Source organism: Schistocerca serialis, chromosome 8 (genome assembly GCF_023864345.2).
Source record: "Schistocerca serialis cubense isolate TAMUIC-IGC-003099 chromosome 8, iqSchSeri2.2, whole genome shotgun sequence".
Taxonomy (NCBI): Eukaryota; Metazoa; Arthropoda; class Insecta; order Orthoptera; family Acrididae; genus Schistocerca; species Schistocerca serialis.
Genome location: NC_064645.1, coordinates 125,187,722 through 125,205,230, shown reverse-complemented (window position 1 = coordinate 125,205,230; position 17,509 = coordinate 125,187,722). Strand labels below are relative to the sequence as shown.

Sequence of the window (17,509 nt, the reverse complement as noted above, 5' to 3'; positions counted from 1 at the left end):
TCTGCTTCACGATTCATTCCTTAGTATAATGAAACAAAAACATTAACAAGTGATCAGTATTTCGATCAGCTTTAAGTTACTTACATTTTGTTTGTTTCTATGGCACAGCAACTAGCATTCTACGCAAACTGCACTACCTAACTGCAAGCTTACAGGCACAGCGACATTGTTTATACCCAAAGATTACATAATAGTTAACGCGCCACAGTAGCGCAGTGCCGGGATATATGATAAACAACCAAGATTGGGGAACAGTAGCATGTCGCAATGCGTGCGTGTTTTGTAGGTACGTCAAGTGGTTGTGAGAATAGGCGACAGCTGTTTAGTAGTTGGTGCTCTGCAGGTCACAGAGATTGACAGATAATTCCAAGTCAGCAGCAGAATATTCCACCAAAATGTGACATTCAGTGATGGTCTAATGGTTTGCATATTTCAGTACAAAGGCAGGCAGAGCGCTATACAGTTCACGCCTCACTATGTATTTCACGACCACATAATTCTGCAACATGAACTAACTCCTAGAAAAGGGCGTCCTGTTCACAGTGACGAAATAAAAAACCGTAGATATGTCTACGACGATAACGCTTGGTCAAGACTATTTACCTTTGCATCATAAGAAAAAAGGATATACACTATCAATACCATTCGGTAAAGTGGCTTGGGTTACTGTTTCCTTGCCGTTGACAAGTTTTATCTTCTGTGTAATATGGTCAATATTGTTTAACTTTGAAAGATCAACCTATACGCACTGTCAGGTAAGATTTTTACTATAGATAGCTTGTTTTATTTGAGATTAACAATATATTCCAGCTGAGCTACCCTTCCGTCCCCCCCCCCCCCCCCCCACTCAACCCACATTTAGCTACTAAAATATTTTGTATTTTGCCTTTCAACACTATTTCCAATTTTTGGCAGATGCAAAAATAGGCTATATCTCTGCTGATTGAATTACAAGCAGTCTTTGTTTCGGAATGAGTGTGTGCCATAATCATAAGGTAGACTTGTACACAGTTGTTCACATTATTCCATATGGTTGGCCTATAAGGAGAGAATAATGCAAAATTTACGTATTGTATTAATGCCTCTATACGGTATCCATACACTGTGTTGTAGCTCCTAAATGAGTGTTCTTGGCGGAACCTAGAAGATGGTGTGGTTCACAGATGTCTTCAGATATTACTTGAAAAAGGGGATTTTTTCTCACAGGCCAGCTGCTGTATTGGTTTTTGAATTTCATCTATGTTTTCTAGATTGTTAGGATTCAACCACCTGTGCTCTACGGAAAAAAAATTGTTGATTGTCAGTTTTCCTCATACAACAACTTTTAATCCACAAAAATTGTAAGTCTGATTTGTGCAATGCCCCAGCTGCTGCAACTTGCTAAATAGGCTAATCACATACAGATTAAGATTATTCATAACAGATATGTTTTAGACAGTTTATTAACTGTAAATATAAAAAACTACAAGCAGTCACTTTTTTGAAATAGTTATTTATTTTTCCATGAACCAGTTTTGGAACCTTTTCAGGCCCATCTTCAGACAGTTTTCCAGAAGTCCCATAGCTATTTCAAGCAGATTCTGAATGATGGCTCATTGACAAGAGGATGGAACATGTTTTATTGCATCACCAGGAGTACTGTTTGTGAATTTGGATTCAAAATTTAGTTGTGTACTTACAGTGACATTATGGACGGCTTTTGTTGTTAGTGAGTATTGTTTATCTGACTATTTGGATCTAACAGAAAAGATGCCCATAATATCACAGTAAGTGCAAAACTAAATTTTGGATCCAAACCAACAGATGAACAGTACTCATGGCAATGCAACAAAGCATGTTCTGTCTTCTTGTCTCTGAGCCAGCACACAGCACTATGCTTGAAACAGCTATGTAACTTCTGGAAAACCATCTGAAGATGAGCCTGAAAAGGTTTGAAAATTGGTTCATGTAATGAACAAATAACCATTTCAAAAAAGTGACTGGTTGCAGTTTTGGGTGTTTACATTTAACTGCTTAGAGCTTCAACATTGTAGGAACCTATTGTGTGACCTTAGTTTTGCTATTATGATCTGTACACATTCTTGTAGGGAGATTACTTCATGAAGTAGGAACTATTCATTTAGTGCACCAACAAATCAGTTTGCCCAGTGAATGGATACCATACATGAAATGTGAATCTGGAAGATTCGGGAAATAACCATCTGTGGTTGCCACCACCTCCCTACAGTACTCGAATCTGTGGAAGTGGAAGGGGATACTGGTGCTGCTGAAAGACTTCATGTTGCAACAGTCTGTAGCCTACTCTAAATCCTTGACTTTTTCCCCCATTTTGCAATCCAAACCTCACATTCTCTCCTCTCTTCCATTCCCAAAAAATTCAATTAGTCCAGAAGAATAGCATAATATTTTCCATTTATAGTTTTACTTGTTGCAGGCTAACCCATTAGATTTATAACTTTTGGATCCCAGGAGATAGTGGCTTTAACCCTTCTGGCAAACAAGATCCTCTTTGGTTCCATCACAACCTGTACTGCATTCACTGCTTTTTAATTTATACTCCCTGTCTAATTCACTATAAGAAATTTGTGTAAAATCATTTGGATTCTTGTTAAAATGATCCAGACATTGCGCACCCTGAATTTGTGTATACCTGTGTTTGTGGTTTTTGGACGTCCGTTATGTGATGTCCTCCTTGTGGATCATCTTCAAGAGAAGGATGACCATGTTGAATGAAAATTCCCATTAGTGAACTACTGAAAATGAAGCAGCAGAATTCTTATAAATCTTTCTGAGCTGTTGGTAATAAATCATCCACACAGCCCAATTTGTTTAAAAAGGTATATAAAAAATCTATTCCAGGTATATAGTTTAAATTTGACTTACATTTAGCATGTACACTATATGTGACAATATTAAGAAGAATCATTGCTTCTGTCTGCTTTTTGCCAGGGTGATAATTTTTCACGTTTGCTGTCGAAACGTTGTTATGCTGTGGAAGACAGAAAAAAAAACTCCAAACAAACCTATCACTAAGTTACATCCATCAAAAATTACAATGCTTGTCACATGAATTTTTATTTTCTTCCTGCCCCTTAATTTTCTGTGCCATTTTGTACATCGTCATTCCCTTACCATATCCTGAGAGAGATTCAACCATATAACTAATTCCTTCATTTAGTCAAGTTGTGCAGTAAATTTCTTTAGCCTCATTAGGTACTGATACCTGATGTACTTATTTAATCTTCAACATTATTATATTGAAGCCCATTTCAAAAGCTCCTATTCTCTTCGTGTCTGAACTTTTTATCATCCAAATTTCACTTCCATTCAAAGCTACACAGCAGTCAGATACATCCAGAAAAGACTTTCTAACACACATATGTATATGCTTGATGTGAAGATATTTCTCATTTTGAGAAATCCTTTTGTTGCTGTTGCCGGTCTGTATTTGATATCCTCTCTACTGGGTCATTACATATCAAATCACCCAATAAAAAATAAATTTTACACCCACCTCCTTAGATTTTCATGAAAGTTGGCTCAAATGGTTCTAATACCATCCTGACAACACCTGCAATTTTTGTTGCTGGATCTCTTATAGCTTTTTTTTTTATAAATTTTTAAAGTTTTTATGTTTTGCGTTTTCCGAACCTTCGGAAATGGTAAATTTAATTTGTATTCGAAACTTTAAAATTGCTTATCTTAAAAACTCTTTTAGATAACATCATGAATTTTTGCAGCAAGTTTATTTATTATACATATTTGAAGATAAAAATGATACTATTAAAATATATTAATATTTTCTATGATATATATATTTTTTTTAACGGATGTTTTGTTTTATAAGAATTGCAATATCTAGAGTCTCAGACCTGATAGAATGCTCAATTTTTTTTTAAATTTACTCTTAAACATATAGGCTACTTGATAAAATAATGATGGCTTTTTAACATGTTTATTAATTATAGTAGATTACATTAGAATTATGTACAAAGATAGTGTTCTTACAACACTTATGTATAACCCAACTGATTGCTTGAAACATTGAATTTTTTGAGTAATTTTGTCTTTTTAATGAACATTAATGCTGATTCAAACTGTTTTTCCACTTCATCCAAGAGCTTTCAGTTCTTTTGATACAGTCTTTTTTGAAGTAATACATTCTTCCAGTGCCGCTTGATTGAGGTGCGTCTACTACAGAGACTATGTGCTCCAAAGGCACTATGCAAGAATCTTCTCTTTCACGCCAATAAAATGATGCAGCTGGTCCTGAAGGATGTAGAAATAGAATTTCTGCATCTTCTTCATCATTGAATATTGTTTTTACCTGTCCAAAGTACCAGTTACCATCATGATTTGCATGGTTCAACACGAACCCAATCAGAAGAAGAATGGAAAGAAAAGACTAAGGAGGGTTTTACACTATCTGTAGTCCTTCTAATTTCAAGGTTGTTTGTTGGAAGTGGTTTGAAGTTATGAAGACTTCTTGTTCCAGGAATGGATCGGGTTGCTGAAAAAACGTTTTTCTAGTTTTAACCGTAGCAAATCAGCTTCTTTTTTGTCAATAAAGTGAAAATGAATGTTTTCAATATTTTTTTCACAAAACTTGAACACATCGATTGCTGTCATTATTTGTTCTTCATCCGAAAGCTGTATACTGGCTTTCCTTAAAATTCTTTTAATAGTTCCTCCTAGGCCATCACAAATTGACTTCCAATGACTTGTTGCAAAAAAAGAGTGTTGGGCCTTCAAATTAAAGTCTCCCAAGTGTTCAGTCAAATTTTTAAAACTGTTTCTATTTTTGTACTGCCCAGCACAACCATCTGTAAAGTAGTGAACTGAGTCAATGTCAGTATGATGTAATGACAGCCACTTTGTAATTTCTTTTTGTACAAAGTTAACAAAACCAGTGTCATGTTCTTGGTCATCACTAATAAAACAGTGGTTGGAACCAAAAACATTGTTTTCCTCATATCCTAGGAAAATTCCAACTGGGTGTAGAGTACAACCACCTCTATTCCAGTGGTAACTTTGGATCTCATTTTGTATAACAAAGGAATAATTTTCACTGAAATCCATCACAATAATTGCTGTTTTGGGTGGTGGGTCTTCTTTGAATCTTTTAAAGGCTGCTGATTGGGATTTTGCTATAAACGAGTGCGGGGTGACCTTTTCCAATGACCTAACCAATAAAGAAATGTAGTCTTCAACACTGATAGACTGTTTGATCATTTCTGCCCTGTCTGTGTTAACCCACTGACTGATTACAATTTCTTCTTCTAAATCATAATCTTCACTTAGTTTTTCAGTTAAGTACTCAGTTAGTGCAGCATTTGCAGGACAGCTGTCGCAATGATGCATGCAGTTTTGGTTTTCCGTGTTGCACACAAGCATCTTAATTAGGTCTTTATAAGATTCTTCAATTTTCACAGCATCCAATAATAGTTTAACATTCTGGTGGATACTGCATGCACATACAGGTGTGTGCCTGCAGCACCAGCAAGGATACACCATTTAGGTCTCAAGAAACAAAATTTTTAAAATCCTACTTCTACCTCGGGATTATCCCATTTGAAAGAATAATAGAGTTCTCTCAAGTTACACAAAATGAGTCTTTTTTGCATGTACACATTTTTTTTGAACACTTACTTTGTCTTTTGTTCCAGGTAGCACTCTGGAACTTTCATCCTTTTCATAAAAATCTGTTACAAGTCTTACTGTATTTTCAGAAAGAGTTTTACCTTTTTTTGGACCAGGAGTTTCCAGAATACCCTTTTCAGATTTTAGCTTTCTAGCTTGTCGCACCATGTACTCACTTACATTAAATTCTTTCATCACTTTATTTCGACTCCAAGAATCTGGAGCCAAGGTCAGAATCTGGATTTTTCTAGACCTCCAACAGATGACATATTCTCTTTCATGAGAGAAATCATTACATCAAAATCCTTTGCTTTCTCAACCACACTTGTATCTTCTTCGTCATCATCAGAACTTGGTGCATCATATTTTAATGCTTTTGAAACCGCCTTTTTTGCAGTCTTTTCAATACTACTAACCTTCCTTTTAAAATAAGACTCTTTACTTCGTTCTGACAAGCCATGAAGCTTTATCGGTGTTAAACCTAAATTATCAAGAGCAATGTTTGTTTGTACGAGGGATTCATTTCTGGATTCCAATGATTCTAATTCAACCATGACTTCATCATCTGTTTCACTTTCATTGACTTCAACTCTTAATTTTTCCTCACAAAAGTTACAGCATGTTGAGCAAAGCTTTTGTCTAGGTTTTATGCTACTATTTTTTGTCAGTAATTGTTTAGAAAGATCCAAGCCTACACTTCTCAACGACTTTTGATGGGCTTTTTTTTAAAGTGGGTCTACACATGTTGTTTGATACTTTTCAAAAACATTTAAAACGTAAGTGGATCAAATTTTTTTCTTCCTCACTCAATTCAGGTACCGGTTGTAACTTTTTTGAAGGTGTGTAGGTTGTTTGGAAACAGATTTTTTAAATAACCCTACGCTACAGGTTTGAATATCTGACATACTGATTTCACTTTTGGTCTGATTACTGTTCTGGTTACTTTTATAGGATATTGGAAAAGAATCTCTGTAACTAAGTAACAGTACTTACTGAAAGTTCGAATAAATTTAATAAAATACTATCCAAGCACTATTTAACACTGTAATAATTTTTTACTTCAAAACACAGGAATAACAAAACAAAATCCAAGCATACATTGTTACTCCAAGAAGACAAAAACTTATTTTTGGTGTCTAAGTCGCTTGGTACTTTTTATTTTTAAAATATCATCATCATCATCATCTTGGACAGTTTCCAGCCACTGGCTGGGTCTGTCGGGAACACAAGCCTCTCCATCGTGTTCTGTCTTTCCACCATTCCCCCCTTCCACCTTCGTCCAGTTCTCTCCTCTTCTCGTCACACATTCCTTCACTCCCTTCACCCATATATCTCTTGGTCTTCCTCTGGGCCTCTTTCCCTCCAGTTGCAGATCATACATCCTCTTTGGAATTCTATCCTCATATATTCTCTTCATGTGTCCATACCACTGCTGTCTCGATTTTTCTATCCTGTCCTTTACTGGTTCCTCCTTTAGTCTTTCCTTCACATACACATTTCGCAATCTGTCTCGTCTTGTTACACTCAACCTGCTCCTCTGGAACTTCATTTCACTAGCCTGTATTCTACCTTTGTCGCTTTTGTGCTTTACCCATGTCTCACTTCCGTATGCCAATACGGGGACAAAGTAGCTTCGGTATATAATTCCCTTGGATTTCTGTGGCACCTCCTTGCTCCAAATAAGCCCCCTAATGCATTTGTAGAACTGCCCTGCTTTTCTGCACCTTTCATTTATTTCCATTGCATTTCCCCCCTTACTTTCAATCATGCTTCCCAGGTACTTGAAGTTCTCTACCACTTGTAGTTTTTCCCCTCCACAAGTTATATCCACATTTGGCCTATTCTTCTTCCTTGTTGTGACAATTATTTCACTTTTCTTTGCAGAGAAATGCATTCCATATTGTGCTGCCGTTGCCTCCCATACATCTAACTGCTCTTTTAAATTTTTTAAATAATATTAATTATATTTTTAAAATATAATTAATATTATTTAAAAAATTAGATAACTATTGAACAGGTTAAAAAGCCAACATAATTTTTCTTTTCTCTAATAGCCTATACAATTAAGAGTATTTTAAAACAAATTTGAGCTTTCTATCAGGTCTGAGACTCTAGATATTGCAGTTTTTGTAAAACTAAACAAAAAAAAAAACCCAACAACTAATTGTAATTTTTTTCATTTGGAAGATTTTAATATATCTTTATGGTAATTTTTTTAACATTTAGATATAATACACAAACTTATTCCAAAATTTCATACTGGTATCTTGAGTATTCTTTAACATACAAATTTTTTTAGTTGTGAGGACACATTTAAGTTACGATTTCCGACTGCTGAAACAACGCCAAATCTAAAAACTTTAAAAATTTATAAAAAAAAAACTATAAGAGATAGAGCAAAAAAATTTTACAAGTGCTTTCAGGATGATAAAAGAAGTAATTGTACCAAGTTTCATCAAAATCTGACATGGTTGGTGTCAAGGCCTGGGTGACTTGACATGGAATGACCCTACTTCTACCTTCATCAGCTATCTTTTCTGCCCAAATAGCAAAATTCTGTAAAATTCACATAGTGACTCACCATTGGTTTTTTTGTAATTTGTCTACGATATATAAGATGTACATAAGGTACCTCAAAGTATTTGTTGCAGACTTGTTCATCAACTAATGTAAGTTTTCTGAGTGTTTCAAAAAACTCGTGGCACTGAACTGCATTTACTGGATTTTATTAGTAGTGTTAATGAAATCCAGTTAATGCAGTTCAGTGTCACAAGCTTTCTGAAACATTTATCAACTGCTGAAAATTGCCTGCAAGCAACCTATTTTCCGAATCGGGTCGACAGAAGCGTCCAATCCAACGCGTCGGCTTTGACCCATGACGTAAGGGTGTTGTCGTGTGTGATGTCATGACGACGCGGAGTTTGGTTTGAGTGTGGCTGTCTCCAGTTCCGTTTTATCTTATTTTATTTACTTTTCTGATCTGTTCGTTCTATCTCGTGAGATAATTTTTTTTTTAATTTAAAAACACTTATTACTTATTTTAATTATCTGTTTCCTCGAATTTCTGTTTTAGTTTATTATATTTATCTTTCTGTTCTGTTCGTTCTATCCCGTGAGATTTTTTTTTTAAAAAAGACAGAAAACACTAATCAGCTACTGAGGCATCTTTATCTTCTATGGGTTGGGGTTGCAGGGGTTACGATCCCTGGGGAGGTGGGTGCGTATTCATGCATGGCTGTCTTCAGTTACACGTTGTAGCTACGCAAGGCATCTAAATTTGTTTATATTTAGTTTGCCCCCCACCCAAAACACCCCATTTCCCGCACTTGTCCCGTTAGTGTCATTAGGCTTCTTGTGGAAAGTGTGTGTGTGTTTGTTTTTGTTTCCGCCATATTTGTGACGTCATGGGTCAAAGCAGACGGGTGGGATCGGACGCTTTCGTATTTCCTCCGAATGTACCTTGCAGTTATAACAATAATGGAATTTCATGGATTTCCGTCTGTAGGATATTTAAAAGATGTTGTGTTCCACCAAGTGCCAACAGGCCATGAAGACGTGGTTGACCGCATCATAAACGCCTGTGCTTCTGTCCCATGTATGGTCATTTGAAAAGCGTATCACTAAGTATATTGAGGTTGGCAGTACAACATTTGCGCTCTTACTCTAATTAGAAAAGTAGAGGAGCACGTGCAGCCACAGCCTACGGCATGGCTGGTGCAGAGACCTCTAGTGGTCATTGAGTTCCAAGCTGTCTGGCACGGATTCAAAACCTGTGGTGCTTGGTGCCAGATCCCTCCCCCCTGAAACTTGCGCACAGGGGCAAAAACGCCCCGGATGGTGCCGCGGTGGTCGGCAGATTGGAGAAGACCTGGACTCGTCAACTGCCATTGTCAGGGAGGAAGGGACAGCTGACCCAGGGGCCAGGCCGTCGGAGGGAGCCTCCACTGCACCTGGAGGCAGGAAGGGCAGGCAGCAGGCTCGTGGGGAGGCAGCAACCTGGGGCAGTGGCGGCAACTCAAGGACTACATCTGTAGCAGAAGGAGGTAGTGTAGGCGGTGGCGGTGGCGGTGGCGGTGGCGGGAGTCCCGCAGGGGTACGTGGGGTGAGCTGGTTATGATGGCAGTGCCCCAACCCTTTTGATGTCTGCACTGACATCACACACTGCCCATGGGCCGCAATTACCATGGTGGGCGTCCAACCCGCCTTGCTCCCGTGTGTGCCGGCCCACACGGCAGTGCTGGGTCCGTAACGCTGAGAGGGCCAGGAGCGGGGATGGGAGGGTGATGGCATCGGCAAATGAAGCAGGGTCTGCGGCTGTCACCCAAGGAGGAGCTCCACCGGACTATGTCTGTCAATTGGCACGGTGCGATATGTGCTCAAGAACAGGGTTAGGGCTGATGTGTTCTGACCACCTTTGTCAACTGTTGTTTAAATGTGTGGACAAGCCTCTCCGCTGCATCATTGGAGGAAGGGTGGAAAGGTGGGCTACGGATATGTTTGATACCATTGGTCTGACAGAAGTTGTGGAAGGAGGATGCCGTAAATTGGGGGCCATTATCGGAGACCAATGTGCAAGGCAGGCCCTCAGTGGCGAGGACCTGCCAGGGCCATGAGTGTGGCCTCTGCGGTGGTGTATGCCATTCGGACGACATATGGATATTTGGTGTAGGCATCAACGAGAAGTAACCAAATGGACCCCAAAAATGGGCCCGCAAAATCGAGATGGATGCCCCCCCCCCCCTCCCCCCCCCCCCCCCCCCCCCCCCCCCTGCGGGTCCGTGGGTTAGAATAGGTCCTAGGTATTCCTGCCTGTCGTACGAGGCAACTAAATGGAGTTTCATACATTTCAGCCTTTATGTGATGGTCCCTGTAGGGTTTGACCTCCATCCTTCAAAATGTTCAGAGCAAGCCAATTGGGGAAGGGCGCCTTACAAAGTGCATCGTGTCCATCGTGCATTGAGATCTTTAGCCCACTTTCTCATCGTCACATTGCAGTCCTGCCCATTCTCCACCTCTTGGGTGAGGACACCTTCCTAGGTGCGTTTTCCACCATGCACTATGCAGTGTCGGTTTCTGCATCGACGATGACCATGGACTTCTTTGCGTCTGATATCCAGCACGGTAGCCAGTCCGTTGTGGTGGGGCCGCCATGTACCCTGTTCATTGTAGCCCCCTGACCACACAGGGATTACTCTGCTGATGCCTACACCGTTAACTCCCCACGTATGCCAAGGGGTAGATGCCCATCCCCCTGGGGCATCGGGACTCCCGACAATAGCCATCGTGCCAGGTGGCCTTTGCTGCGGCTGGGTGGCACCCATGGGGAGGGCCCCTGGTTGGAGTGGGTGGCATCAGGACAGATGACACGCGATAAAGCATAGTGCATCATCTCTTGCTGGTGGGGGAAACACCAGCAGTCTCTAAGTGATCACGAGTTCAATTCAACGCACAGAAGTACGACTCCAAATCATTCCTCTCCCTGGCACACCATGGGAGGAACGTCAGGCTAAGGATGGCAGCAAATCTTATTTGCCCCGGTACCTTGTATGTTCGAGAGCTGATGGGGAATCTTTCATGACGATGAAGCCTCAGTTTTTTGTTGAGCATTTAGAGGACAAGTTCGGGGAGGTGGAGGGCTTGTCCAAAGTGAGATCTGGGTCAGTCTTGATCGAAACAGCATCCTCTGCCCAGTCACTGGAGTTACTCCCATGTAACAAGCTGGGGGATGTTTCTGTAACCATCACACCTCATAAGAGCTTAAATATGGTCCAGGATATCATATTTCACAGACACCTTCTTTTGCAGTCTGACGATGATCTGTGTGCCAATTGAGAGCGGCGAGGTGTACATTTCATCCGGCGTGTCCACCGGGGTCTGAAGGATAATCAGGTTGCCACTGGTGCCTTCATCTTGGCCTTTGAGGGTGATACATTGTCCGAGAAGGTCAAGGTGATGGTCTACCGTGTGATGTAAAGCCCTATATCCCTCCCCCGATGCGGTGCTTTCTGTGCTGGAAGTTCGGCCATATGTCTTCCCGCTGTACTTCCAGTGTCACAGGCCGAGATTGTGGATGCCCATCACATCCCAGTACTCCATGTGCCCCGCCTCCCATCTGTGTCAATTGCGGAGAGCACCATTCGCCTTGCTCGCCTGACTGCAGGATTCTCCAGAAACAAAGGAAAATCATTAAGTACAAGACCCTGGACAGACTGACCTACACTGAGGCTAAGAGAAAATTTGAACGCCTGCATCCTGTGCGTATGACATCGTCTTAAGCTGCCGCTACAACAGTTCTGGCGAGTCATTTCTCCTGTGTACTGACTCATTGATCAGCCTACGAGCTATCAACCAGTGGTACCCTCGCCACCCTGTGGTAGCGTCCATTCAGGGGTCCATCTATGCCCTGGAAACAGTCCTGCCGTTCCGTGGTGTTTGTGTGAACCCCAGGACACGCCGGAATCCCCGGCAACCAACTTGCCGACAGGCTGGCCAAACAAGCGACGCAGAAACCGCTTCTGGAGAGAGGCATCTCCGAAGCTGACGTGTTCTGTCTTACACCACAGGGTTTTTACGACTTTGGGAGACGGACAACAAACTGCATGTCATTAAGGAGACTATGAATGTGTGGAAGTCTTCAATGCAGGCCTCTTGCAGGGAATCAGTTGTCCTCTGCAGCTCCGCATTGGCCATACGTGGCTAATGCATGGTTAACTATTCAGTCACAAGGACCCACCTCAGTGTCGCTGTGGCTCCCAAATGACAGTCGTCCACCTCTTGCTGGACTGCCCACTTTCACCTGCTCTGCGGCAGACTTTTAACTTCCCCTGCACCCTGCCTTCGGTGTTGGGTGACAGTGCCTCCACAGCAGCATTAGTTTTACATTTTATCCATGAGAGTGGGTTTTATAATTCTATGTGGGTTTTAGCGCATGTCCTTTGCCCCTCTGTGTCCTCCACCCTAGTGCTTTTAGGGTGTTTCAGAGTGGCTGGCTTTCCCTTTTTATTCTCATGGTTGGCCAGCCACTGTAATCTACTCCTGCCACTGTAATCTCCTCTCATGTTTTACTCTCTTCTGTTTCTAGAATCTCTCTGTTTTCTTGTCTTCATTTGTTCCTTTTAGTGTTCATTGCCTTCTCTTCGTTCTTGTGGCTTTTCCTTTCTTTCCGTTTTGTGTTCTATATTTCGTCTGTTTTATTCTCACAATTGTGGCATTGTTTTATTAAGAACAAGACCGATGACCTCATAGTTTGGGTCCCTTCGCCCACCCCTAAACCAACCAACCAACCAACCAATCAAGATGGATGTGATCCCAGGACCAGTGAGGCACAGACCAGGGTGCGAATGACTGAGGGGCAGGGGGGGGGGGGGGGGGGGGCCTTGCCTGGTGACGCACACACACAGTGCACCCATGGACCAGGCAGTCAATATCACCATCAATGCCGGGCCAATACACATGCTGGCAAGCCAAAACTTTCATGCGGGACATACCCCAGTGCCCGCGGTGTAACCAACTGAGCACGTGATGTCGAAAAGCCGGAGGGATGACCACCTGATGGGCATCCAACTCCGTGGCCAACAGAAGATCATCATCAACCACAGAGAGCCTGTGGGACAGGTGGTGGCAGAGGTTGAAGTCAGTCCGCATCCGACGAGTAATATAGGAGGGCCAACTGTGGACCACATTGCGGAGAACCTGCCTGAAGATAGGGTCGCGGTGTTTAGCCATGGCAATGTGAGCAGCCATAAGAGGCAGACTGTACATTGAATCCCAGCGGGTGGAATAAATGTGAAAGCAGAGGACCTCCAGTTGGTCAAACACAGGAACAGGGCCTGCTGGGAGACGTGACGAAGCGTCCACGTTAGCATGGTGGGCGGTGGGCTTATACCGGATCGTGTAAGTGTAATTCCATAAAAATAATGCCCAGTGCTGGAGACGTTGAGCCGTCCTCTCTGGAAGGTGAGAGTGGGGTCCAAAAAGTGTAACTAAGTGTTTATGGTTCGTCAGGAGGGTGAAATTTGCCCCAAAGAGATAGATGTGAAATTTTTGGATGGCGAACACTATCGCCAGGGCCTCCTTTTCAATCTGGGAGTAGTTCCATTGTGCTGGGGTTAACGTCTTAGATGCATAAGCGATGGGATATTCTGAGCCATCAGTGTTCCTATGTGCGAGGACTGCCCCAATGCCGTATGCTGATGCATCAGCTGCCACAACCAAGGGGCGATCCAGAGAGAAAGGAGTAAGGCAAGGGGCAGACTTCAGCATTGTCTTTAAACAGAGAAAAGCCTGGTCACAGGCAGGAGTCCAGTCAAAAGTCATCCCTTTGTGACTCAAGTGATTGAGGCGATGAGCAATGGAGGCAGCTTGGGGTAAGAACTTAAAGTGATAAGTAATCTTGCCCAAAAACACCTAGAGTTCAGATAAGTCCTTGGGACGAGGAAGGGCCTCAATGGCCGCGACTTTGTGATCCAAAGGATGAATGCCATCTTTGCTAAGCCAGTGACCTAAGTATTCCACTTCCAGGTGAAGAAAACAATACTTGTCCCACCAATAGTGTAAACCTGCAGATTGCAGAGCATGAAATAAGCTGCTGAGGTTGTGTGAATGTTCCTATCAGAAACACCCGGTGACCAAGATGGCATCCAGATAATTCATGCAGGCGGGGATAGGCTGCGTAAGCTGCTCCAGGACTGCTGGAAAATCGCCGGCACCGAAGAGACACCAAATGGAAGGTGCTTGTACTTGTATAATCCGAAAGGTGTGTTGATAAACATGATGTTCTGGGAATTGGCATCCAAGGGTAACTGGTGGTATGCCTCAGCCAGGTCGATCTTAGAAAAGTACTTTCCCCCTGCAAGCTTGGCGAGGTCTTCCTGTCGGGGAATGGGGTAAGTGTCTACTAAGGACTGAGCATTGACAGTAGCACCGAAGTCCCCAGACAGCCGAAGGGACCCATTGGGTTCCCGTACAACCTCGAATGGTGTCGCCCAAGCACTATATGTCACAGGCTCTAGGACGCCAGCAGCTTGGAGTCGATCAAGTTCCTGCTTCACTGCTGGCCGTAAGGCCACTGGAATGGGTCTGGCCCAGAAAAAGCAAGGCTGCGCATCCAGCTGAAGTCTGATGTGTGCCTAAAAACGTGAAGCACACCCTAGATCCAGTGCAAATAATGATGCAAAAGCCAAGCACAGATCGTCCAAGTCCTGAAAAGGATCAGCCATGGGAATGACCCTTAACTTCATCGGAAATTGAAAAGCCAAACAGTTGAAATGCATCCAGGCCAAAAATATTCGAAGCCAACAGATGTCGACAACAAATAGAGTAAGGAGCTGGGAAACTTGTTTGTATGTTGCCTGGATGACGAACTGTCCATGAAGGGGAATGAAACTGTCGCTGTAGGCAACCAAATGCCGAGAGGGAGGTGACAACGCAGGGGAGCCCATGCGGGCATATGTTGCAATATTAATCAGGGAGACGGTGGTCCCAGTGTCGACCTGAAAACTGACATCCCCAGTAAAAAGGCAGAGCATGAGGAATAGCTACCGTGCTGATGGGTCCTCCAGGAGGATGACCGATTGCAGAGCATGTGCTGTATCCTGAGGTCCAGTAGGGGCAGGACAGGAGAAAGTCAAGCAACTACAACAAACAGATCGGATGTGGCCCTCCTTCCCACACCGCGTGCACGTTTTCCAGCAGTGGGGGCAATCAGCTCGAGAGTGTGCGATAAAGCACTGTGGGCGGGATGGAAGTGGGCCGTGCGACTGGCGACGAGGAGCGACTGGAGGCTCTGATGCTACAGAGGCGTCAGACAAGGAGGAATCCCGTTGGCGATGGCATCTGTTGGCCAGGCCACACCTACATTGCAAGGGCAGAACCCACAGAGACGCATCGATTGCCGCCACTTGCAGCCGCGCCGTGAGACGCTCGTTAGTTGCCTGAGCAATTTCAAATGAGTGGGCAATGCAGAGAATCTCTTCCAGTGAGGGATTATTGAGTTTCAATGCTTCAGGATTGGGAGCCGGCTGAACCACCACATCCCAAGATCTGGGAGTCCACATATGAAGCCTTGCACTGCTGATTGGTGCATGTAAAATCGCATCGACAGCTGAGACCCTGCAAGTCCATGACCCAGGATGATATGATTGACCAGGCTGTTTATGGCACTGGTGGAACTCCAGCCGAGAGGTGGCCACATGGTGGTGGTTGTTGTTGTTGTTGTTGTTGTTGTTGTTGTTTTCAGTCCTGAGACTGGTTTGATGCAGCTCTCCATGCTACCCTATCCTGAGCAAGTTTCTTCATCTCCCAGTACCTACTGCAACCTACATCCTTCTGAATCTGCTTAGTGTATTCATCTTGGTCTCCCTCTACGATTTTTTCCCTCCACGCTGCCCTCCAATGCTAAATTTGTGATCCCTTGATGCCTCAGGATATGTCCTACCAACCGATCCCTTCTTCTAGTCAAGTTGTGCCACAAACTTCTCTTCTCCCCAAGAAATTTTACATATTCACAAGTACCTTTACCTTTAATCCAAATAAATACAGTTTCATTAACAGATATCTTACGTCTATTACGTGTATACAAGGAGAAGGGTGAGGGTGAGATATATGATGATTTGCCAAAGTCTTTATTTGCATTTTCAACAACATGATATGTGCGGTAAGCTATAATGTCTCTGTCTACAAAACTTTCCAATCCTGATACATTGGGTACACCTGTACCACCTCGTACAACAGCGACGGTTAACCAGCCATTACCATGGGAAAATGTATCATTCAGATCAATACTGAAATTCATACCTCCTCATTTGTTACGTGATCTACCCACCTAATCTTCAACATTCTTCTGTAGCACCACATCTCGAAAGCTTCTATTCTCTTCTTGTCCAATCTATTTATTGTCCATGTTTCATTTCCATACATGGCTACACTCCATACAAATACTTTCAGAAACGACTTCCTGACACTTAAATCTATACTCGATGTTAACAAATTTCTCTTCTTCAGAAACGCTTTCCTTGGCATTGCCAGTCTACATTTTATATCCTCCCTACTTCGACCATCATCAGTTATTTTGCTCCCCAAATAGCAAAACTCCTTTACTACTTTAAGTGTCTCATTTCCTAATCTAATTCCCTCAGCATCACCCGACTTAATTTGACTACATTCCATTATCCTCGTTTTGCTTTTGTTGGTGTTCATCTTATATCCTCCTTTCAAGACACTGTCCATTCCGTTCAACTGCTCTTCCAAGTCCTTTGCTGTCTCTGACAGAATTACAATGTCATCGGCGAACCTCGAAGTTTTTATTTCTTCTCCATGAATTTTAATACCTACACCGAATTTTTCTTTTGTTTCCTTTACCGCTTGCTCATTATACAGATTGAATAACATTGGGGAGATGCTACAACCCTGTCTCACTCCCTTCCCAACCACTGCTTCCCTTTCATGCCCATCGACTCTTATAACTGCCATCTGGTTTCTGTACAAATTGTAAATAGCCTTTCGCTCCCTGTATTTTACCCCTGCCACCTTTAGAATTTGAAAGAGAGTATTCCAGTCAACATTGTCAAAAGCTTTCTCTAAGTCTACAAATGCTAGAAACGTAGGTTTGCCTTTCCTTAATCTTTCTTCTAAGATAAGTCGTAAGGTCAGTATTGCCTCACGTGTTCCAATATTTCTATGGAATCCAAACTGATCTTCCCCGAGGTCGGCTTCTACCAGTTTTTCCATTCGTCTGTAAAGAATTCGCATTAGTATTTTGTAGCTGTGACTTATTAAACTGATAGTTCGGTAATTTTCACATCTGTCAACACCTGCTTTCTTTGAGATTGGAATTATTATATTCTTCTTAAAGTCTGAGGGTACTTCGCCT

General features: G+C 42.5%; 2 protein-coding genes across 2 annotated transcripts in view; one reads left to right on the top strand and one right to left on the bottom strand.

The window, feature by feature from the left end:
* The window catches only part of LOC126416049 (WW domain-binding protein 4), a 129,432-nt gene extending 129,193 nt beyond the window's left edge, over positions 1–239 (bottom strand). Inside the window, exon 1 of the mRNA XM_050083520.1 lies at positions 85–239. Coding sequence (XP_049939477.1) covers positions 85–86 — 2 coding nt within the window. The 5' untranslated portion in view covers positions 87–239. The remainder of the gene's footprint in view (positions 1–84) is intronic.
* LOC126416051 (post-GPI attachment to proteins factor 2-like) overlaps positions 231–17,509 on the top strand; it is a 61,203-nt gene continuing 43,924 nt past the window's right edge. The window contains exon 1 of the mRNA XM_050083522.1: positions 231–755. Coding sequence (XP_049939479.1) covers positions 567–755 — 189 coding nt within the window. The 5' untranslated portion in view covers positions 231–566. The remainder of the gene's footprint in view (positions 756–17,509) is intronic.